The sequence below is a fragment of the Oncorhynchus mykiss genome, chromosome Y, assembly GCF_013265735.2.
Source record: "Oncorhynchus mykiss isolate Arlee chromosome Y, USDA_OmykA_1.1, whole genome shotgun sequence".
Classification (NCBI taxonomy): domain Eukaryota; kingdom Metazoa; phylum Chordata; class Actinopteri; order Salmoniformes; family Salmonidae; genus Oncorhynchus; species Oncorhynchus mykiss.
In genome coordinates this window covers 21,663,988-21,689,766 of record NC_048593.1, presented here as the reverse complement: position 1 = coordinate 21,689,766, position 25,779 = coordinate 21,663,988, and the positions used below count along the sequence as shown (strand labels likewise).

Below are 25,779 nucleotides of genomic sequence, written 5' to 3'. Positions count from 1 at the left end.
GTGCAAGCGATAATATTGAAATGGAAGGAGTATCAGACCACTGCAAATCTACCAAGACCTGGCCGTCCCTCTAAACTTTCAGCTCATACAAGGAGAAGACTGATCAGAGATGCAGCCAAGAGGCCCATGATCACTCTGGATGAATTGCAGAGATCTACAGCTGAGGTGGGAGACTCTGTCCATAGGACAACAATCAGTTGTATATTGCACAAATCTGGCCTTTATGGAAGAGTGGCAAGAAGAAAGCCATTTCTTAAAGATATCCATAAAAAGTGTAGTTTAAAGTTTGCCACAAGCCACCTGGGAGACACACCAAACATGTGGAAGAAGGTGCTCTGGTCAGATGAAACCAAAATTGAACTTTTTGGCAACAATGCAAAACGTTATGTTTGGCGTAAAAGCAACACAGCTGAACACACCATCCCCACTGTCAAACATGGTGGTGGCAGCATCATGGTTTGGGCCTGCTTTTCTTCAGCAGGGACAGGGAAGATGGTTAAAATTGATGGGAAGATGGATGGAGCCAAATACAGGACCATTCTGGAAGAAAACCTGATGGAGTCTGCAAAAGACCTGAGACTGGGACGGAGATTTGTCTTCCAACAAGACAATGATCCAAAACATAAAGCAAAATCTACAATGGAATGGTTCAAAAAGAAACATATCCAGGAGTTAGAATGGCCAAGTCAAAGTCCAGACCTGAATCCAATCGAGAATCTGTGGAAAGAACTGAAAACTGCTGTTCACAAATGCTCTCCATCCAACCTCACTGAGCTCGAGCTGTTTTGCAAGGAGGAATGGGAAAAAAATTCAGTCTCTCGATGTGCAAAACTGATAGAGACATACCCCAAGCGACTTACAGCTGTAATCGCAGCAAAAGGTGGCGCTACAAAGTATTAACTTAAGGGGGCTGAATAATTTTGCACGCCCAATTTTTCAGTTTTTGATTTGTTAAAAAAGTTTGAAATATCCAATAAATGTCGTTCCGTTCCACAAGTGTCCCACTTGTTGTTGATTCTTCACAAAAAAATACAGTTTTATATCTTTATGTTTGAAGCCTGAAATGTGGCAAAAGGTCGCAAAGTTTAAGGGGGCCGAATACTTTCGCAAGGCACTGTACTGTAGCTGTACGCTATTTGCGCAAGGGATAAGTAGTAATCAGGTAGGCCTATTTTATGACGTTTCCACCGGATCAGAGCATGACATTTTGTCCCCCTTTCACAGAGTGGTTATAGCTGGAAAAAATGTTCAAATAGGCTACGTTGAGGAACTAGTCAGGATAGAGGGAAAGATGTAAAAACAGACATAAGTTTAACATTATTAACAGAAATTACCATAACCAAACAAACACTGTAGACTAGAAACAGGAATGAACAGTAAATGTACTACTGGTGAGCCATCCCCACGGTGGATTAGTCCACTGAGAGACAGGCGTGAATCAGACTGGCGTCTCGTGCCATAATATATATTTTTGACTGCATGTTAAGTTCAGCAAACTTAACATGTTATGATCATACAAATATTTACACAAGATTCAACAACAGACATAAACTGAACAAGTTCCACAACCATGTGACTAACAGAAATGGAATAATGTGTCCCTGAATAAAGGGGGAGGAGGGGGGTCAAAATCAAAAGTAACAGTCAGCATCTAGTGTGGCCACCAGCTGCATTAGGGAAGGCAGTGCATCTCCTCCTCGTGGACTGCACCAGATTTGCCAGTTCTTGCTGTGAGATGATGTTACCCCACTCTTCCACCAAGGCACCTGGAAGTTCCCCGACATTTGAGGGGAATGGCCCTAGCCCTCACCCTCCGATCCAGCATTGTCACACTGGAGAGTCATGTCAGAATGAGCCTGCAGGAAGGGTACCACATGAGGGAGGAGGATGTCTTCCCTGTAACGCACAGCGTTGAGATTGCCTGCAATGACAACAAGCTCAGTCCGATGATGCTGTGACACACCGCGCCAGACCATGACGGACCCTCCACCTCCAAATTGATCTCGCTCCAGAGTACAGGCCTCGGTGTAACGCTCATTCCTTCGACGATAAACGCAAATCCGAACATCACCCCTGGTGAGACAAAACCACGACTCATCAGTGAAGAGCACTTTCTGCCAGTCCTGTCTAGTCCAGCGACGGTGGGTTTGTGCCCATAGACGATGTTGCCGCTGATGTAAGGCAGGTCCTCACCAGACAACAGGCCTACAAGCCCTCAGTCCAGTCCAGCCTCTCTCAGCCCATTGCGGACAGTCTGAGCACTGATGGAGGGATTGTGCGTTCCTGGTGTAACTCGGGCAGTTGTTGCCATCCTGTACCTGTCCAGCAGGTGTGATGTTCGGATGTACCGATCTTGTGCAGGTGTTGTTACACGTGGTCTGCCACTGCGCAGACGATCAGCTGTCCATCCCGTCTCCCTGTAGCGCTGTCTTAGGTGTCTCACAGTAAGGATATTGCAATTAATTGCCCTGGCCACATCTGCAGTCCACATGCCTCCTTGCAGCATGCCTAAGGCACGTTCACGCAGATGAGCAGGGACCCTGGGTGTTTTTCAGAGTCAGTAGAAAGGCCTCTTTAGTAGAGGTCGACCGATTATGATTTTTTAACGCCGATACCAATTAAAGCGATTTTTATTTATTTATTTGTAATAATGACAATTACAACAATACTGAATGAACACTTATTTTAACCTAATATGGTACATCAATAAAATCAATTTAGCCTCAAGTAAATAATGAAACATGTTGAATTTGGTTTAAAAAATGCAAAAACAAAGTGTTGGAGAAGAAAGTACAAGTGCAATATGTGCCATGTAAGAAAGCTAACGTTTCAGTTCCTTGCTCAGAACATGAGAACATATGAAAGCTGGTGGTTCCTTTAAACATGAGTCTTCAATATTCCCAGGTAAGAAGTTTTAGGTTGTAGTTATTATAGGAATTATAGGACTATTTCCCTCTATACTATTTGTATTTAATTAACCTTTGACTATTGGATGTTCCTTATAGGCACTTTAGTATTGCCAGTGTAACAGTATAGCTTCCGTCCCTCTCCTTGCTCCTCCCTGGGCTCGAACCAGCAACACAACAGCCACCATCGAAGCAGCGTTACCCATGCAGAGCAATGGGAACTACTAGAAGGCTCAGAGCGAGTGACGTTTGAAACGCTATTAGCATGCGCTAACTAGCTAGCCATTTCACTTCGGTTACACCAGCCTCATCTCGGGAGTTGATAGGCTTGAAGTCATAAACAGTGCAATGTTTGACGCACAACAAAGAGCTGCTGGCAAAATGCACGAAAGTGCTGTTTGAATTAATGTTTACACGCCTGCTTCTGCCTACCACTGCTCAGCCTCTTTGCAGATCTTCTCCAAGTCATAGGGTTTTGAGGCTGACGTTTGGTCATTCGAACCTTCAGCTGCCTCCACAGATTTTCTATGGGATTAAGGTCTGGAGACTGGCTAGGCCACTCCAGGACCTTAATGTGGTTCTTCTTGAGCTGCTCATTTGTTGCCTTGGCCGTGTGTTTTGGGTCATTGTCATGCTGGAATACCCATTTACGACCCATTTTCAATGCCCTGGCTGAGGTAAGGAGGTTCTCACCCAAGATTTGACGGTACATGGCCCTGTCCATCGTCCCTTTGATGCGGTGAAGTTGTCCTATCCCCTTAGCAGAAAAACACCCCCAAAGCATAATGTTTCCACTTCTACGTTTGACGGTGGGGGATGGTGTTCTTGGGGTCATAGACAGCATTCCTCCTCCAAACACGGTGAGTTGATGCCAAAGAGCTCCATTTTGGTCTCATCTGACCACAACACTTTCACCCAGTTGTAGGTCTACAATCTTGTCCCTGACATCCTTGGAGAGCTCTTTGGTCTTGGCCATGGTGGAGAGTTTGGAATCTGATTGATTGATTGCTTCTGTGGACAGGTGTCTTTTATACAGGTAACAAACTGAGATTAGGAGCACTCCCTTTAAGAATGTGCTCCTAATCTCAGCTCGTTACCTGTATAAAAAGACACCTGGGAGCCAGAAATCTTTCTGATTGAGAGGGGGTCAAATGTTTTTTTTCCCCTCACTGTGTATACAGTGGGGCAAAAAAGTATTTAGTCAGCCACCAATTGTGCAAGTTCTCCCACTTAAAACGATGAGGCCTGTAATTTCATCAGGCCTCTCATATTTTTAAGTGGGAGAACTTGCACAATTGGTGGCTGACTAAATACATTTTTGCCCCACTGTATGTGTAGGTGTATATATATATATATATATATATATATATATATATATATATATATATATATATATATATATATATATATATATATATACACACATACATATACACACACATTTTAACCATTTTAGAATAAGGCTGTAACATAACAAAATGTGGAAACAGTCAAGGGATCTGAATACTTTCTGAATGCACTGTATTAGTGTTTGTTTGTTCACATTTTGCTTCCAAGTTTGTGTAGATCAACAAAAAAATATTCAAGGGGGGGGTCAAAACTGACATATGGTATTGTTTTAAGATGTTCAAACTATGAATTATTTAGCTATTTGATTATGAATTTTAGAACCCCTTTAGGCATGAAACATACATACATATATATATATATTTTTTTTTTTTTTTTTTTATTAAAATATTAAAATTTGGCCTTTACTACTATAGCCCAAAGAAACAAACACTACCTTCACACTTCCATAAAACATTTTTAAATCGGTAGCGGTTACATTCAGATGAGTCCCGTGACACTTTTGGTAGACAAAAAGAAGCAAAAAAGCAAAAGAATCATGAAAATGTCCCCTTTCCACCGTGTGATCACATTAGTTTGTAGCCCAAGCGGTTCGGACGCTACAAACAGAAGTTGGCAAATCAACTGTTGACTTCAGACGAGTCCCCTGACACTTGTGGGGGTTGTAGAGCAAAACAGAGACCACCACAGTGTTCGTGAAAGTCTCATATGTCAGTCAAACTGTTCAGAACCTACAGACGTTTTCGTGAGAAGACCGATTTTCTGGATGTCTTTCCAATGCAAAACAACATATCTCTAGTTTAAAATGACAGATTTTTACGTGGATTTTTGTATTGTTCTTACACACACAGTGTCGTCAATCGCCTCTAGGGCGTTAAATCCATTTTAATCCCACTTTGTAACAACAAAATGTGGAAAAATTCAACGGGTGTGAACACTTTCTGAAGGCACTGTAGATGTGCGCCTGTGTACACCGGTGAGTCGGTGTGTATGCTCATGCGTGAGCGCGTGCTTGTTTGTGCATGTGAATGCGTGTGCATACACATCCGTTTACTCACTGTTGGGAGCTGGTGGTGCACCCTCCCCTGGCATGCTGTCGGACTCTGCGGGGGGAAAGACAGAGACACATTCATAAGAGATCTGCTGTTGGCGTGGCGCCTACGCTTATAACAACAGCTTGACTCACTCGGATCTCAGACAACACTTGGCATCGCTCACATTAAAATTACGGATGTCAGGAAGGAGGGGGGGGGGGGGGGGGGGGGGGGGGGGGGGGGGGGGGGAGTACTTCTAAAGTATTAGCGGATGAATGCAGCTGACAAGTTAATGATAAGAAATGAGCCCCAAACATAACATTACGCCACAAATCCAATTTTAGGTCCCCAAAATTGGATTCATGTGACTTTCGGATCAGGGCTTGCATTATCATGCCATATATATATATATATATATATTTAGCAGGGGGGGGTTATCAAAAATTAGGTGCTATTAAATCATGTCTGTAGTGACTTGAGTTGATTATTTTAATCTTATCAAACATTTCCAAGTCATCACACAAAGAAGCCTTATTGTTTCAGGGCAGGCCTTCCTTACCTCTGTGGGCACGGACGTGCGTCTGAAAGCAGTTGTAGTACTTATATTTCTTCCCACATATCCCACAAACATAGGAGCCTGTGTGACAGAGGAAAAGCAATACAGAGATGGCTGAAAATGCTACAATAGTTGAGTGCATTGATACCATTGGTCTGATGGCAGAGCCAGGATACAGGCTGGTGGTGTAATGGTGTGGAGAATATTTTCCTGACACACATTAGGTCTATTGAAACCAATTGAGCAGCATATCAATGCCCCGAAGAATACAAGCTGTTCTGGAGGCAAAGGGGGGGGGGGGGGGGGTCCAGCCCAGTACTAGATTTCTGTACCTAATAAAGGTAGATCTCGGTGTGTAACAACATCGTACCTAAACACTTTGGGTGATTTTCCAGACGCAGATTAAGCCTAGTCCTAGACTTAAAATTATTTTCAATGGAGATTCGCCATTGAGTTTCCTTTTTAGTCCAGGACTAGACTTAATTTGTGTCCGGGAAACCTCCCCTCGGGGACCTAAGTAAATATTTTACTTAGTTGAGACTGAAATACATTTCCCATCTTGTTTCACATACAATAAATTATCTGTTAAAAACAGATATTAGATGAGAATTGACAAACCACATTTTCTTCTAAAATAGGCACAGAAATAATTAATTTCTCAGTAAATAGATGGTGCCTTCAGAAAGTATTCATACCCCTCGACTTTACAGCCCGAATTCAAAATTGCTTAAATATATGTTTTTCTCCTCACCCATCTACACACAATACCCCATAATGACAAATTGAAATGTTTAGACATTTGTGTGTCTATATAAGGTCCCACAGTTGACAGTGCATGTCAGAGCAGAAACTATACCATGAATTTCAAGGAACTGTCCGTAGAGCTCCAAGAAAGAATTGTGATGAGGTATGTATCTGGGGAAGGGTCTAAAACCATTTCTAGAGTGTTGAAAGTTCAAGAGCACAGAGGTCTCCATCATTGGGAAAAAAATATTGAACTACCCAGCCTAGAGCTGGCCGTCCAACCAAACCGAGCAACCGGATAAGAAGGTCCTTGGTCAGGGAGGTGACCAAGAACCCAATGATCACTCTGTCAGAAATACAGAGTTCCTTGGCTGAGATGGGAGAACCCTGCCAGAAGGACAAGTCTCTACAGCACTTCACCAATCTGGGCTTTATGGGAGAGTGGCCACTCCAGAGAAAAAGGCACATGACGGCACTCATGGAGTTTGCAAAAAGGCACGAGAAAGACAGCGCATAAGGCAAAAGATTCTGTGGTCTGATGAGACAAAAATATAACCATTTGGCCTGAATGCAAAACACTATGTTTGGAGAAACCAGGCACAGCCCATCCCCCATTTAACAGCAGTGGTGGAAAAAGTACCCAATTGTCATACTCAAGTAAAGGTAAAGATACCTTAAGACAATTACTCAAGTAAAAGTCAAAGTTACCAAGTAAAATACTAGAGTAAAAGTCTACTATACCTAAGTATCAAAAATACATGTAATTGCTCAAATACAGTATCAGTCAAAAGATTGGACACACCTACTGTACTCATTCAAGTTTTTTTTTACTATTTTCTACATTGTAGAATAATAGTGAAGACATCAACACATATGGAATCATGTAGTAACCAAAAAAAGTTATAAAATATATTTTGATTTATTTGACATTCTTCAAAGTAGCCACCCTTTGCATTGATGACAGCTCTGCACACTCTTGGCATTCTCTCAACCAGCTTCATGAGGTAGTCACCTGGAATGCATTTCAATTAACAGGTGTGCCTTATTAAATGTTAATGTGTGGAATTTATTTTCTTCTTAATGCGTTTGAGCCAATCAGTTGTGTTGTGACAAGGTAGGGGTGGTATACAGAATACAGCCCTAGTTGGTAAAAAGACCAAGTCCATATTATGGCAAAAACAGCTCAAATAAGTAAAGAAATTACAGTAATCAATACTTTAAGACATGAAGGTCAGTCAATACAGAAAATGTCAAGACCTTTGAAAGTTTCTTGAAGTGCAGTCGATAAACAATCAAGCGCTATAATGAAACTGACTCTCATAAAGACCGCCACAGGAAAGGAAGACCCTTCTGCAGAGGATAAGTTAGAGTTAACTGCATCTCAGATTGCAGCCCAAAAAAATGCATCACAGAGTTCATGTAACAGACATCTCAACATCAAGTGTTCAGAGGAGACTGCATGAATCAGTTATTCATGGTCTAATTGCTGCAAAGAAACCACTACTAAAGGATACCAATAAGAAGAAGAGACTTGCTTGGGCCAAGAAACATGAACATTAGACCAGTGGAAATCTGTCCTTTGCTCTGACGAGTCCAAATTTGGTTTCAACCGCCCTGTCTTTGTGAAAAGTGGAGTAGGTGAACGGATGATATCTGCATGTGTGGTTCCCACCATTAAGCATGGAGGTGGTGGTGTGATCGTGCTTAGCTGGCAACATTGTCAGTGATTTATTTAGAATTCAAGGCACACTTAACCAGCATGGCTACCACAGGATTCTGCAGCGATACACCATTCCATCTGGTTTGAGCTTAGTGGGGCTATCATTTGTTTTTTAACCAGACAATGAACCAAAACACAACTCCAGGCTGTTTAAGAGCTATTTGACCAAGAAGGAGAGTGATGGAATGCTGCATCAGATGACCTGGCCTCCACAATCACCCGACCTCTACCCAATTGAGATGGTTTGGGATGAGTTGGACCACAGAGTGAAGGAAAAGCAGCCAACAAGTGCTGAGCATATGTGGGAACTCCTTCATGACTGTTGGAAAAGCATTCCTCATGAAGCTGAATGCCAAGAGTGTGCAAAGCTGTCATCAAGGCAAAGGGTGGCTACTTTGAAGAATCTAAAATATATTTTGATTTGTTTAACACTTTTTTGGTTACTAATTGATTCCATGTGTTATTTCATAGTTTTGATGTCTTCACTATTATTCTACAATGTAGAAAATAGTAAAAAATTAAATTAAAAAAAACCTTGAATGAGTAGGTGTCCAAACGTTTGACTGGTACTGTATACTTAAGTATTAAAATGTATAAATAAAGTTCAAATTTCTTATATTAAGCAAACAAGACAGCACAATGTGTTTTATTTACGGATAGCCAGGGACACACTCAGACATAATTTACAAACAAAGCATGTGTGTTTAGTGAGTCAGCCAGATCACAGGCAGTAGAGATGACCAGGGATGTTCTCTTGATAAGTGTGTGAATTGAACCATTTTCATGTAACAAAGTGTTTGGCTGTCAGGAGTAATGTAAGGAGTAAAAAGTACATTATTTTCTTTAGGAATGTAGTAAAGTAAATGTCAAAATTAGTAAAGTACAGATACCCAAAAACCTACTTAAGAGGACTTTAAAGTAATTTTGCTAAAATATTTTACACCACTGGTGGTGGCATCATCATGCTATGTGGATGCTTTTCAGTGGCAGGGACTGGGAGACTGGTAAGGATACAGGGAACAATGTATTGAGCCAAATACAGACAAAACCTTTGAGAACCTGCTTCAGAGTGCAAACACCCTTAGAATGGGGCAAAGATTTACGTTCCAACAAGCATACAGCCAAAGCAACACTGGAATGGCTTCAGAACAAGAATGTGGAAGTCATCGAGTGGCCCAGACAAAGACCAGACTTTAATTCCGTGGAAAGACTTGAAGATTGCTGTTCACCGCCATTCTCCATCTAATTTAAGAGCTTGAGAAAATCTGCGAGGAAGAATGGGAGAATAATCCCCAAATCCAGATGTGCAAAGCTGTAATCGTCACCAAAGGTGCTTCTACAAAGTATTGACTCAGGGGTGTGAATACTTTGAAATACAGAAATGACCTTTTTCAATACATTTGCAAAAAACAGACACTTTAAACATGTTTTCGCTGTCATTATGGAGTATTGTGTGAAGATGTAAAACATTTTTTTTTTTAAGTATCCATTTTGAATTCAGGCTGTAACAACAAAATGTGGAATAAGTCAAAGGGTATGGAATACTCGGACACTGTACATTCCATCTGAGATAGTTCATGTAGAAGAGTGCAGATGTAGAGGGAGAAGGTAAAATGACAGGAACATGTGTTGAAAGGCGGTCCTCTTTCCTACAGTCTGGGTTTGTTCGTTTTGGGTCAGCCCTTTTACGTCATGGTTTAAAATGTGAAAACTCATTTTGCATCACAGAGGGTGATGCAAAATGATCCTGCACATTGTGTGTGGAGTGGAAGGTGATGTGTTAAGGTGTCATACCCTGGGTCTGGTCATTGCGAGACTTTCCTCCTCCACCGAGGACCACGCAGATCTCGGCAGGCACATCTTTCCCATTACTGGCCCCCTGCGTGCCAGGCTCCTTCTTTATTGTGACCGGGACAGCGAGGGTGGCGGTCGTCGGGGTAGCGGTGGGGCCATCTGGGACTCCATCCCCCGTGTCAACCTGCTCCTGCGCAGGATTGGTAGGCACCTCCTGAGCACTCATGACTCCTACTACTCAGGGCCAGCGTTCCTAGGGCTGTGTGTGTGTGTGTGTGTGTGAGAGAGAAACAGACAGCCAGGAGAGAGGAGAAACAAACAATACAGATTTACTAAATAGACCTCGCCAAAAACAGCTGCTTTTCTTTGAAACAGGTGCAGTTCAAATACAACATCAAGGGACAACATCAAGGCAACCGAGCACTGAAAACCCTATTTTTAGACAGCTCTAAGGCAAGGCACTTGACACTCAGTAACACCCACGAACTGGGATTGCCATATGCCTGACCAATGTACTTCTGAGAGAGAGCTGTAGTCTGGTGTACCAATAACAGAAAGGGACATTTTATGGTTCTCAAAATTGTCTCCATATGGACATTATTGTTATTGAGATGAAAAGGTCTATTCTAACCAAGAGGGATACCAAATCTGGTATCTATAAAATAAAATAAAGTAAAACATTTTTTTAAAAAGGTGACTCGTGACAATGTAGTTTGCCAAAAATAGCAGGGGAATAGATGGGAGAGATATGTATGATCATTATGTATAATTAGCCCTACAGCACAGTGCTTCATTGTGTATGGGTGACCTATGATGACAATACATCCATAGTGCCCAGGTGCTCTAATTTCAGAAACATCCAAATGACCCAGCCTTCTACTGTAAGTACCATAGTACTATGAGGGGACTCCAGTCAAGAGGGGACGCATTAAATGCAACCAAACAAAACAGAGTTATAACCGGGAGGACAGATTTTTTTTTGTGGAAAGATGAGAATTTCACTAATAATATTTAACACACCTTTTCTTGGAAGCGATAACTGACCGACATTGGCGCTAATTATTAAAACAGATCATAGTTACATGTGCAGCTGCAGTTTGTCACCCTAAATATGAATAATTGTGCAGAACTTTCTATTCAGATGACCAAGCTGTGGAGGGAGTATTGCTGGATGGCAATAGGTTACTCAAGTGCTCCTTCAAAACAGAACTGGCCATATTGAAAAGGGCATTGGTTCAACACAACAATGTCATTAAAAAAAACTTTGTTAAACAAATATTAAGCCTAATTGAAATGTGTTTCATGCCGCACTTCCCTAATTTTGAAATCTAGTCTACATTGCTTGGTCATGGTGCTCCTGATCTGGTAGAGAAATGGACAGTGGGACAACCTCCATGTTTTTCATATCTGCATGGGTTCAACAGTTTAATGGGCTGAGGCTATACTAATCTCATACAGCATTAGAATAAATGTAAAATGACTAACCGCTCCTGACATCTAGCCTACCCAATAAAATGATGCCTGCAAAGAAAAGTAGCTAGCCGACAATGGAAACATTGGAAATTCTAATCTCCCTCAAAAGAGGCCAATTCAATTCAACACGCCTGGGCAGATTGGAGGCCGTAAAAGCTAATTTGGGAAGGGAACGGCTGAGTGTTCATTTCAGCAGCAGCCGTGTCACGGCTGTGCGCCATGTTGTGTTGGAAATTATGACGAGAGCTTTATTTCAAACAAAAACACAGTCCTATCTGGAACAAGTGGAAGCAGGAAGCTACATGGAGGGGAATATCAGCCGAGAAGAAAAATACAAAATGTGAAATCTCTCTCAGAGCTGGACATGATTGGATTTCATACCATAAATGGCAGAATGTGATACATTTTTTCACAAAATTAGAACACGTAGGCATTAAATCTGTGCTGCTTGGTCGGCAGCGATGCAATTGTGAATTAGTTATTGATAAATAGACTGGGCTAGTTGAGACTAGTTTGCGTCTGCGCTGGAATCATCATCATGCAATTAATCTGGTCAAATTTGTGAAAACTCAAGGTGAAAAAAAAAAACAACCATGGATGAAATAGGATCAACTGAAGATATATCTTGCAGCCTCTGAGGAACAAGCTACATTATAAAAAAATATGCCATTTCATGGACTTTCTCTCATAAGGTCACACAGCCACGTTTTTAAATGAGTAAAGTCATACAGTATCACAACGACAGCTGTGACGGAAACAGGTTTCTGGACATTTTTATAAATGCCGATAGTTCGATATGGTGGGATCTTTTTGGATTGTTAAATTAATTATGCAACAAATGGCAGAGGAAACACCTTTATGCACAAATATTGATATAATGACCATCATATTGAAGTAAACTTGAAGTCACACGATTATATGGTGTGTGGTCCTCCCACTAAGGCTGCCGATGAAATAAGTTATGATGAACTTCACAGGGTGGTGAAAGTGCACAGTGATGAGCTTAATGCTCCTTTCCAATAAAAATTGAGGGCCTTATTCTGGTGACATGATGATCGATGCTTGACCACCATTTGACAAATTAAAATAGTCTCACTCTTATCCATAATAATCTCATCATGTATACTAGCCTACCTGCACTGTATGTGCGAGCTGCTGACTAAAGCACAAGTGCCAAAACCAGAGTAGGCCCATTTGTCACAAAAACTATTGCGTTAAATAGCAAAACTATCAGTAAAGTTGAGAATGCGATGTAAAACACATTGAACTTTAAGATTTTCATTCAGGCAAAAAAGTAGATTGTGTGCAGTAAAGCGTTACATACTGATTTTTCTTCAAGCTGATTTTAGAAGATTCGCATGAAAATCTGTCACCTATTGGATGGAAACCTAGCTACTGATACATATATTTTCACCTGTATTGTTGTCTCTACCTTCTTGCCCTTTGTGCTGTTGTCTGTGCCCAATAATGTTTGTACCATGTTTTGTGCTGCTACCATGTCATGTTGCTACCATGCAGTGTTGTCATCTTAGGTCTCTCTTTTATGTCGTGATGCATGTTTTGTCCTATATTTTTATTCCCTCAGGAAGCCTTTTGGTAGGCCATCATTGTAAATAAGAATTTGTTCTTATCTGACTTTCCTAGTTAAAATAAGGGTTAAATAAATAAAAAAAAGTTGTAGGCCTCGTGTAGGGGCTAATTTAGTTTTTCCATTCCCTCACTGTTTAAATAATTACATCACATGACAGTCCAAACATCTGACTTTTTTTTTTTTTAGGATTTAAACATCCTGCTATTCACATTATGGAATTTGACCATTCTCAGAGTCAATCGAGATCAGGAAGAAAAACACAGAACGTGTCCAAATAATCCAATGCTCTGAATCTGAAATGGGCCTACTTCCAAGATGTCAAAAACACAGTGTCACAACACTTCAAAAACAGCCTGGAAATAGCATGTATGGACATTGACTAAAGAACAACTGAATTCTGGGAAGGCATCATTGATCTCCACTCCCCTCTTATGGTTTAAATGGATGAAAATCAAATCAATGAGCAAATGGTTGTATATTGAGCACATTTCTCAGACATTAATGCAGCCCATTACAACGGGTTTTACTAAAATGTAGACAAAAGGTAAATTCAACATTAGAAGAGAAAAGGGGAAGCGACCAAATATAAGTCTGAAGAATTTACCTATTTAAATTCTTGAACAAATGCTTAATGCTTCTGAATAGGCTGTTTTCTTTCAGAGTCTCGAATCGTTTTGGCACCCATATTACACTTCCATTTTGTGTAGCCTAACCTATATTTCCCTGCAAACAAAATGGCTTGCTGTATTCTTTCTATCAAATTGAAAATGTGAAACTTGCCATCTGTCATTTTTATTGATCCCAGAAGCTTTACCTCTTGCAACTTCGGGTAATTGAAGCACGACAACTAAAACATTTTTCCCCATCAATGTTTTTTTTAACCTTGTTTCACACAACTGGTTCAACCAACAAAGGAAAACAGACGATGATTTTCCTATTTCATAAATTATTCAAATGCCTGTTTCATGGTTAAAATGTTCCGATTTCATGGCTGACATGACACATTTTCCAAAGGATCTGGTCGAATATACTAAACCAGATCCGTTTGTCATATCAACCATGAAATAGGAAAATACTCCACCAGATCCTTCTGAAAACGTGTCGGATCAAATCGGATCAAAGCAGCATCAACTCAATATGAGGGCTTTTTTTTAGGCAATAGGCAGTGTGTGTATGCGAGACTGCATGTTATGACACTGGTTTAGCATGAAATTTCCCCATTTAAATAGATGCCTGCTTTCCTCAAGATTGAGGGCAGCTGTTAAATGTCATTGCATGGATATTAAACATAATATTTGTGCTAGACTACATTACTAAGCTAATCAGTCTCATTGCTAATGATGTCGGAAAGGTCAACATTGGAGGAAAAATAAATGAAACATTGCATCAAGTTGGGTCAAGATACTTGAAATAGAAGGCTAAATGTGGACAGGCATGATGGGCTAATAACAGAACAAAGGATGCACTACTAAACCAATTCTGATACAAAATAAGAAAAACAAGAGTATAGAAATTGGTTGAATATATATGAATAAAAAAACATTTAAAATCAGTGGAGGCTGCTGAGGGGAGGACAGCTCATAATAATGTCTGGAATGGAGAGAATGGAATAGCATGAAACACAGAAACCATGGACCCCAGGAAGAGTAGCTGCTGCCTTGGCAGGAACTAACGGGGATCCATAATAAACCCCAGGAAGAGTAGCTGCTGCCTTGGCAGGAACTAACGGGGATCCATAATAAATACAAATACATTCATTCCGCTCCAGCCATTACCACAAGCCCGTCCTCCCCAATTAAGGTGCCACCAACCTCCTGTGATTGAAATCAATACATTGGTTCCCTATATTCCTGCTATGCAGAGAGGAGTATCAGTGGTGAGTAGAATGTTGTCAGCCACAGGGATGACCAAAACCTATTTCAGTCTGAATGCTTTCCCTCGCTCCTTAATCAAAAGCACATTTTCCTAGCCCCCTCGGTGTAATAAATTTCTCTCAAGATGGCTTCCAACCAACGATAAAAAAAATAAAAAAAAGCAATAATGCAGAGAAATGGGAAAATCGTTTTTTTCCCCTCCAACATTTCCTTCTATTAGCCGGAATGGTCTGGAAACAGAACTGCGTCAACTCATAAAATTCCATCCACATGCGCTCCAAACCCCCATAAAAACTTTTCAATTTATATGTTAATGCTGTGAATTAAAATTTAATAACTAGAGATTTTGAAAAGCGGACTTGAATTATACAAAAATAAATCCTGAAAGAGCAGCCCTAAAATGAGAAATTCAGGGCGGCATCCGGTCTGCCGCTAAGCCCTTGTACGCTGGCAGATTACATTTTTTATGAAAATCTAAATTGCAGTGCAGGCTGAGGCAGGTCTGGTAAACCTGCTCCATTGTGATTTATAGATTCATTAGAGCAAGAGGAGACTTTCCCGCTGTTCCACAGAAATTAAATTATCTTTATAAAATAGTATTTTTAGAAAGGCAACCTGAGCCCTGAAACCGTTAGAAACCTGACACAAAAAGCACACACTTCCTATGTGCATAAAACCACTGTACAGACTGGCCTTAATTCATCTTTGCTGCAGCAATTGAGTGTCCTTATGAATTATTCATGAGACCAATAAGGTTCATTTTAAGTAGAGGGGGAAATATGCACAGAATACACAAACTCCCAAAATGCCAAAAGCTCTTTCATGTAGCCGTCCAAACCTGAAATTCTATCCTGCTGGCCCTAACTCGAGTGATGTCATTTTCAGAGACTTATCAGGACAACTATGCTCATAAAAGGTAGGTAACTGCTGATGCGTTTGGCAGATTTGGACAGATGCCAACGTTTACCTGGCCAACAACGAAGAAGAAAAAAGAAAAAAGTTACTAGCAACTGTAATTGCTAAGCTGTCGTAGCTCTCAGCAAGAACATCCAAATGCTCAGAAGGAAGGATTACACCTACCTACATTGCAACAAGGCCTCCTAAAAACAAAGCTATGCCTACATAAAGTTTGGACTGCACTCTAGACAAAAGTAAATGACACTAAGTTCTAGCTAGTGAAAGATGGTCAAGCCTTCATTAAATGTTATGAACTGACAACAGGGTTCTCTCTCTCTCGCTCTCCATCTCTCTACAGACCTATTGAGTTGTTTTGTTTAAATTGGGGAAGCAGATATTTTGGGGTTCACAAGCAGACCATTACACCCTACAGTACCTCTTGGTGCCTACAAAGGTGCAAACAGCTGTCTTGCACAGTCCTGTGTCTCCCTTCTACCAAGGTCCCACAAGCCACAGTGTCTGTCACCTGGGTGGGTAAATAGTTTAGGTCTATTAGTTAAAACATTTGAGAATACGTTCCACAAACTAATGTATTAACATATACTATATATGAAGCACAGAACACCATCAAAATGTACAATTCAAGTTGCATGTTGTTGGTCTATAAAAAGGTGCCTTTCACTTTAATGCAACCTCACACCAAAACAAATCCTAAATGATTTTCATTACCTGGCTGCTCTGAAGTTTAATAATAATATTCCTGTCATTCATACATTCATTCTCTTCAATTAAAAACCTGGAATTTCCTGATGTAATTCATAGCCAGCATTTTTTATTAGATTGAATGTGGAGGGAAAAGGTCAGGGTTCAGGTTCAGCATGCAAAGCACAACATTTCCACCAACACTTCAAATTCACAGTCCAGTTCTGAAGGTCAGTGCCAAAATGACCAAACTAAAATGGCTCCCTCAGATCTACTTACATAGACAAACCATCCTATACGGGAAATTGTTTAGTGTCCACAAGATTAATGTAAACATCAGAGAAATTGGTTGTGATTGTATTTCCTGTTCCTAAAATGTGCCGACTGTCGTCCTCTGCATTGGTCCTCCTTTCTATACTGCTCCCTTTGATTTGGGCAGTGTTTGTTTTATTTCCAAAGTTTAGACACAAGTCCGGTGTATTCCTTGTTTACCATATTTCATCATTCGAGCAGACTATGACATGAATTTGCTTTATATACTTTCTCAAAACACATAAAACAAATTCAAGATGGGCAACCTTGACCTTTCAAACAGCACAATTCTATTGTATATTGCAAAGGGAATTCTTATATAAGAATGTCAGCATGGGTGACATCCAGAATTTCTTACATGACAGTGTTGTTGCCACATTTCTTTACCCTCTCTTCCAATCTACATCTAGGAGCTTAGATATGTCATTATTTCTTTAATACTATGGAAAGGCACACCCAGCCTAAAGATTAGGCTGATTGTTACTATATCGGTAGCCTACTAAAAACACTTTCTCACAATTACCATCAACATCAGAGACGATGTTAGTAGTATCAAGGCCACAATCTACCCTTTCAAAAGCCAGACCCTGCCTGCCACTTTGTTAAAGCTTGATAGGGCTGGGTAAATATGAACACTCAAATGCATCTAAACTGTGGAAACAAAGATTAACAGTCTACTTTTAGATTGACATTAGTTCTAAACAGATTGTGAAGCTACAGCCTACATTGTTTGTAGGCTATAGCCTACATCAACAATGGATTAATACAGTCAAGAGCTTGGGTTGATGGAGTAAGACAGTTACACTGTAAATTAAGGCAGTTATATTGTCTTATTTTAAGTATGATGATGCGAATTGGTAAGCTATTTAAATTAAGGACATAGTCACTATTGAAATTTACAAAAACTATATAGTAGTTCAAACTTTTTGTTTAAACGTCATGGGAGTTGACACACCCTGATTCAAACTGTGGCCTAGGCTACTCCTAGTTTCTCATATTCAACATCAAAGAGCGCATAATGATAGAACGAATCTGGTTCAAGACTGAGGCCATATGCAATGTATCAAACAGTTTATATTTTTACATGCACTCAAACAGCAGCTCGTGCAATCTACCAATTATCCTCTACAATAAAAAAAGAAGGAAGATCGTTCATACTGCAAACGTTCATATGGTCAAAGGTCGTAATCATAGGCTACCAATGCAGCTTACTTTTAAAAAATTGCTTCGAAATTAACGAAAATGAATGTCACAAAATGTTTTTAAAAACGAAGGTTACAATAAAATGTTTAAAACGACAAATTAATAGGAATTTCTTAATTTCACAAAATAACTACCGACAGGTGTCGCCAATTTCAGAATGAAATGAATTAAAATCCTACCCCGTTTTCGAAAACAGAAGTAGAAATTATATTCGAAATTGGAAACATTGTCTTCATGTCGACCGATTGAACCAAATAGCCTACGCTTTATCACAACAAACACTGTCACGACTCAATTGATGTGATTATGGAATGTGAGAGAAAATTTAAGCAAATTTCACAAAACATGGCTGGCTGCAAGGTTGTTTTCAGACTGTTCCTCCTCGTCCTTCACTGCTTTAACTTCCAACACGCTTCCAAAGCTACAATTCATCAGTTACAATCGACCACTGGGTTAATTAGCCACTGCAGACAGCTGAGTTTTACTCGAAAACTTTATTCGAAATCGCTGTCTAAAATCAACAGATAATTTGTGACTGAAACTAAAGCCAGCACACCATTGCTTTTGATAATGCTCACCAAACATGCATTAGCTTGAAAACAGACACCCTCACTCATTATGAAGAGCGAGTCGAGTGAACTATCAGCAACTGCGGCCTGTACACATTTTTTTAATTCAGGATTTCTAAATCAGAAAAAACGAAAAAGAATGGTTTGACTACCTCCCAAAATGATGCAGCTCATGCGAGTAGGCTTGCTCGAGCTCCAAAATCCTCCTCATCCACAAGAGGTGACTGTACAAATAACGCTTTGAAATAAAATGAGTTACCGGTATTCATTCTCAAATGATCAAAATTAAAACAGCTTTATTTCCGAGCTTGCAACCTTGACATCTTCCGGAATGAGCCCGATTGTTTTGACGAAGGTGTAGGCTACAGTCCGTCCGGGCTCGGTTTATTAGTTTTATTTTTTCATTTTTTTTCCGTATTCAGGGTAGGCTATGCGTTGCGGTTTCTCCAGTGGAAATTTTCGTCCGCCATCATACAAGGACAGATTCCGAAATTGCAACGCCTGCTAGTTATATCAAAATTATTCTGGGCAGAGTGAAAAAAAAGGTCGAACGACAGTTAAATTGCGCAGGAAAATAAAGAAACTATAAATCATCCAGAATAAAATTCCCGGATATAATAATATGGAAGTTGTATAGTAGTTGAAACAAAGTAACAACTTCATGATGACACACATTATTAGAAATTATGTTAAGCAGTATAAACGTTATGTAATTTGTAACCTTTATCCATGTATTTCCAAATAATATGTACATCAATCCAACAACACCGATGATATGTTGTATATTTTTCCCCACTCACAAATGTATACATATATTGTATAATGAACAAAAATATAAATGCAACAGTTTCAAAGATTTTACTGAGTTACAGTTCATAGAAGGAAATCAGTCAATTGAAATAAATGAATTAGGCCCTAATCTATGGATTTCTTATGACTAGGCAGGGGTGCAACCATGGGTGAGCCTGGGAAGACACAGGCCCAGCCACTTGTGAGCCAGGTCCAACCACTGTGGAGCCAGGCTCAGACAATCTGAATGAGTTTTTCCCCATAAAAGGGCTTTATTACAGACAGAAATATTAACTAGCAGGGATGTAAACAAATTTGTGCACAAAATTTGAGCGGAATAAGTGTTTTGTGCATATGGAAAATATATTATTTCAGCTCATAAAAAATGGGACCAACACTTTACATGTTGAATTTAGATTTTTGTTCAGTGTAATATATTTTATTTCAATAAATGTTTTTGCTCAGATACACTGAGTGTACAAAACATTAAGAACAGCCTCAATTCGTTAGGGCATGGACTCTACAAGGTGTCGAAGGCGTTCCACAGGGATGCTAATCCATGTCGACTCCAATGCTTCCCACAGTTGTATCAAGTTGGCTGAATGTCCTTTGGGTGGTGGACCATTCTTGATACACAAAGGAAACCATTAAGGGTGAAAAACCCAGCAGTGTTGCAGTTCTTGACACAAACCGGTCCGCCTGGCACCTACTACCATACCCCGTTCAAAGGCACTTAAATATTTTGTCTTGTCCAATAACATTCTAAATGGCACACATACACAATCCATGTCTAAATTGTCTCAAGGCTTAAAAATCATTCTTTAACCTGTCTCCTCCCCTTTATCTACACTGGTTGAAGTGGATTTAACAAGTGACACCAATAAGGGATCATAGATTTCACCTGGATTCACCTGGTCAGTCTATGTCATGGAAAGGGCAGGTGTCCATAATGTGTTGTACACTCAGTGTATATAGGCCAATATGCATATATGTGTTGGGCCCGGCTCCATGAGGGGGCAAAAGGCAGCTTAGCTAGCCCCTTCAGTTTTAGATTTATGTCCCTATACAAATATGATTGTTTGAATGATTGAGTGACAGGTTGGCGCAAAATCTGTATCTCCGCTTCACTGTGTCAGCACAATGGACAGAGAGCACCGCAGTGTGTGTAGGGAGGCTATGAAAAGCCAATGGGGTGGTTAGGTATGACTCCTTTGGGTTTCCATAAAAAGCAGTACAAAAATGTTTCTCATCTGTGGTAGGCTAAGTAAATAATGTGATACACCTCAACCTTTGAAATTTGATTTTGAGTTTACCATTGCTTCACTCATCCCCCTCACGCCCCACCACTACAGAGTTTAGTTAGCTTTTTAGCTAGCTGTAAAAAGTGTTAATGTTGTTAGCCTTAGCCTATTTAGCTAGCTCAAACCAGCTAATCTGCCACAATGGAAATTATACATTTGCTTTGCCAAAGTACCCAAATAAAGCCAAAGGATAAGGAGAGTGATGAGCAGCAGCAGCATCAAACCACCGGGGGCCCAGTTGTGGAAAAGGTACCCAATTGTCATACTTGAGTAAAAGTAAAGATAACTTTAATAGAAAATTAATCAAGTAAAAGAGAAAGTCACCTATTAAAATCCTACTTGAGTAAAAGTTTAAAAAAAATGTTTTTAAATATACAGTTGAAGTCTCAGAAGTTTTCATACACCTAAGCCAAATAAATTTTTACTCAGTTTTTCATAATTCCTGACATTTAATCCTAGTAAAAAAAAATCCTATCTTGGGAACACCACTTTATTTTAAATGTCAGAATAATATTAGAGATAATTATTTATTTCAGCTTTTATTTCTTTCATCACATTCCCAGTGGGTCAGAAGTTTACATACACTCAATTTGAATTCAGTAGCATTGCCTTTAAATTGTTTAACTTGGGTCAAATGTTTTGGGTAGCCTTCCACAAGCTTCCCACAATAAGTTGGGTGAATTTTGTCCCATTCCTCCTGACAGAACTGGTGTAACTAAGTCAGGTTTGTAGGCCTCCTTGCTCACACACACTTTTTCAGTTCTGCTCACAAATCTTCTATAGGATTGAGGTCAGGACTTTGTGGTGGCCACTCCATTACCTTGACTTTGTTGTCCTTAAGCCATTTTGCCACATCTTTGGAAGTATACTTGGGGTCATTGTCCATTTGGAAGACCCATTTGTAACCAAGCTTTAACTTCCTGACTAATGTCTTGAGATGTTGCTTCAATATATTCACATAATTTTCCGTCCTCATGATGACATATATTTTTTGAAGTGCACCAGTCCCTCCTGCAGCAAAGCACCGCCACAACATGATGCTGCCACCCCCGTGCTTCACGGTTGGAATGGTGTTCATCAGCTTGCAAGCCTCCCCCTTTTTCCTCCAAACATAACGATGGTCATTGTGGCCAAACAGTTCTATATTTGTTTCATCAGACCAGAGGACATTTCTCCAAAAAGTACGTTCTTTGTCCCCATGTGCAGTTGCAAACCGTAGTCTGGCTTTTTTATGGCGGTTTTGGAGCAGTGGCTTCTTCCTTGCTGAGCGGCCGTTCAGGTTATGATATAGATACTTTTGTACCTGTTTTCTCCAGCATCTTCACAAGGGCCTTTGCTGTTGTTCTGGGATGGATTTGCTCTTCTTACACCGAAGTATGTTCATCTGCGTGGTCCCATGGTGTTTACACTTATACTTGCTTTTGTACAGATGAACGTGGTACCTTCAGGAGTTTGGAAATTGCTCCCAATGATGAACCAGACTTGTGGGAAGCTTGTGGAAGGCTACCTGAAACGTTTGATCCAAATTAAGCAATTTAAAGGCAATGCTACCAAATACTAATTGAGTGTATGCAAACTGCTGACCCACTGTGATGAAAGAAATAAAAGCTGAAATAAATCATTCTAACTACTATTATTCTGACATTTCACATTGTGTATGCAAACTGCTGACCCACTGTGATAAAATAAATAAAAGCTGAAATAAATCATTCTCTCTACTATTATTCTGACATTTCACATTCTTAAAATAAATTGGTGATCCTAACTGATCTAAGACATGGACTTTTTAGTTAAATGTTAAATGTCAGAAATTGTGAAAAACTGAGTTTAAATGTTTTTGGCTAAGGTGTATGTAAACTTCCGACTTCAACTGTAAGTATCAAAAGTAAATGTAATTTCTAAAATATACTTAAGTATTAAAAGTAAAAGTATAAATCATTTCAAATTCCTTATATTAAGCAATCAGATGGCACAATTTTTTTGTTTTTACATTTGCGGATAGTCAGGGGCACACTCCAATACTCAGACATAATTTACAAACAAAGCATTTGTGTTTACTGAGTCCGCCAGATCAGATGCAGTAGGAATGACCAGGGATTTACTCTTTAAGTGTGTGAATTAGACCGTTTTCCTGTCCTGCTAAGCAATCAAAATGTAAAAAGTACTTTTGGGTGTCAGGGGAAATTATTTTCTTTGTGAATGTCCTGGAGTAAAATTAAAAGTTGTAAAAAATATAAATAGTGAAGTAAAGTACAGATACCCCAAAAACTACTTAAGTAGTACTTTAAAGTATTTTTATTTGAGTACTTTACACCACTGCTGAGGCCACCACCAAGTCCAGTGCCAACAGGATAATGGCTCCACAGCCCCCTCCACCTCCAACTTTTCTTGATGATCTTGGAACAGAGGAGCCAGCCCAGGTCAGCCTAGAATCCTACCCCAGCTGGTTCATAGGAAGAGAATGGCTCGAACACTCGGTTACTGCCGAAGCAGCATTTTATTTCTCATGTCGAAATTTCTGTGTTAGGTCCAATGCTAATGCAGACAAGGCTTGCACCCAAGATGGGTATTCTAACTGGAAACATGCTATTGATAGTACCAAACAATTCGCTAGGCACGCATCAAGCAAAGAGCATTTGAAATGTATTGCACTGTGGAAATAAAAAGTTCAAAAAGTTCAAAGTGCTATGGGAACATTGGTGTGTCAGCCATTGTGGACATTATTGAGTTCCTTGTTTCAAATCAGCAACCAGAGGGGGACATTGGACGCGATAGAGTCAGTGGACTTTTTCTGTCTATGATGAAATATACTCTCCGAAAAGACAAAGAACTTGCTAATGTGTTTAGCACCATACCCCACAATTCCACACACGATATTCAGAATGAAATCATAGGGGTCATGAGTGGGGCATCCACAGCTACATGCGAGAACTAACTAACACTTTGACAAACGTGTTCAATCAGCACAGAAGAAGCATGCTACAGTACACCTGAGGAAAGCTCAACTAATCCAACTGGCATTTGAGGGGATCTTACAAGAAGATTTTGGGGAGAATGGAACTATCGATTAATCAAGTAGTTTCATATACAATGGGGAGAACAAGTATTTGATACACTGCTGATTTTGCAGGTTTTCCTACTTACAAAGCATGTAGAGGTCTGTATTTTTTTTTAATCATAGGTACACTTCAACTGTGAGAGATGGAATCTAAAACAAAAATCCAGAAAATCACATTGTATGATTTTTAAGTAATTAATTTGCATTTTATTGCATGACATAAGTATTTGATCACCTACCAACCAGAATTCCGGCTTTCACAGACCTGTTAGATTTTCTTTAAGAAGCCCCCCTGTTCTCCACTCATTACCTGTAATAACTGCACCTGTTTGAACTCGATACCTATATAAAAGACACCTGTCCACACACTCAATCAAACAGACTTCAACCTCTCCACAATGGCCAAGACCACTCATCAAAGCTAAAAGTGGTAGGCTTATGAAACTGGATGACAATTGCTGACTTCTTGGGTGGCCAACACTTTAGAAGATTTCAAATTAGAACAGTATGCTGATTTTCAGTCCAAATTATCATACTAAATCCTGGGCTAAGTGTACAATAATAGTAGGCTATTGGCTGTTTATTGTCCTGTTATTATTACACATGTTTTAAACCACAACATTGTTCAATATTTGATTCGGCGACCAAAGATGATTACGTTTCTGTGATAGTTTTTTCTTCATATCAACCTCTGCCTATCAGACACAAGCTGTGTAACTAGCAGTGGAGGCTCCTCAGAGGAAGGGGAGGACCATCCTACTCAGTGAATTCCAGAAAAATTTAAACCGTGAAACGATACTAAATATATTCACATCACCAAATAACTGATTAAAACCCACTTTTTTTGCAATGGTGTATGTAGCCTCAACACCACTCTTTAGACAAGCTAAATGCCTTCTATGCTCACTTCGAGTCAAGCAACACTGAACCATGCGTGAGAGCACCAGCTGTTACGGACAACTGTGTGATCACGCACTCCGTAACTGATGTGAGTAAGACCTTTAAACAGGTAATCATTCACAAGACCGCAGGGCCAGACAGATTACCAGGATGCATACTCAGAGCATGCGCTGACCAGATGGCAAGTGTCTTCATTGGCATTTTCAACCTCTCCCTGACCCAGTCTGTAATACCTACATGTTTCAAGAAGACAACCATAGTCCCTGTGCCCAAGAACACAAAGGTAACCTCTCTAAATGACTGTTGTCCTGTACACACACATCTGTAGACAGGAAATGCTTTAAAAGGCTGGTCACCCTGGACTCACTCCAATTCGCATACTGCCTCAACGGATATACACTGCACTCCCCCATCTGGACAAGAGGAACCCTTACAGTGCCTTGTAAAATGATTCATCCCCCTTGGCATTTTTTCTTTTTTGTTGCGTTACAACCTGTAATTTAAGTGGATTTTTATTTGGATTTCATCGAATGGACATACATAAAATAGTTGTAAATTTGTGAGTGAAATGAAAAATGTGACTTGTTTCAAAAAATTCAAAGAAATGGAAAAGTGGTGCTTGCATATGTATTCACCCCCTTTGCTCTGAATCACCTAAATCTGGTGCAACCAATTACCTTCAGAAGTCACATAATTAGTTCAATTAAATCCACCTGTGTGCCACATAAGTGTCACATGATCTGTATATATACACCTGTTCTGAAACACCACTAAGCAAGGGGCACCACCAAGCCAGAGGCACAATGAAGACCAAGGAACTCTCCAAACAGGTCAGGGACAAAGTAGTGGAGAAGTACAGATCAGGGTTGGGTTATTCAAAAATATCTGAAACTTTGAACACCCCACAGAGCACCATTAAATCCATTATTAAAAAATGGAAAGAATATGGCAGCACGACAAACCTGCTAAGAGAGGGCGGCCCACCAAAACTTATAGAACAGGCAAGGAG

General features: G+C 40.0%; 1 protein-coding gene across 1 annotated transcript in view; it reads right to left on the bottom strand.

Moving 5' to 3' along the window:
* LOC110509813 (zinc finger protein 618) overlaps positions 1–19,239 on the bottom strand; it is a 38,430-nt gene extending 19,191 nt beyond the window's left edge. The window contains exons 1-4 of the mRNA XM_036967702.1: positions 18,875–19,239; positions 10,102–10,360; positions 5,847–5,924; positions 5,312–5,356 (exon numbers count right to left, since the gene is read on the bottom strand). Coding sequence (XP_036823597.1) covers positions 5,312–5,356; positions 5,847–5,924; positions 10,102–10,327 — 349 coding nt within the window. The 5' untranslated portion in view covers positions 10,328–10,360; positions 18,875–19,239. The remainder of the gene's footprint in view (positions 1–5,311; positions 5,357–5,846; positions 5,925–10,101; positions 10,361–18,874) is intronic.
* Between the last annotated feature and the right edge of the window lie 6,540 nt (positions 19,240–25,779).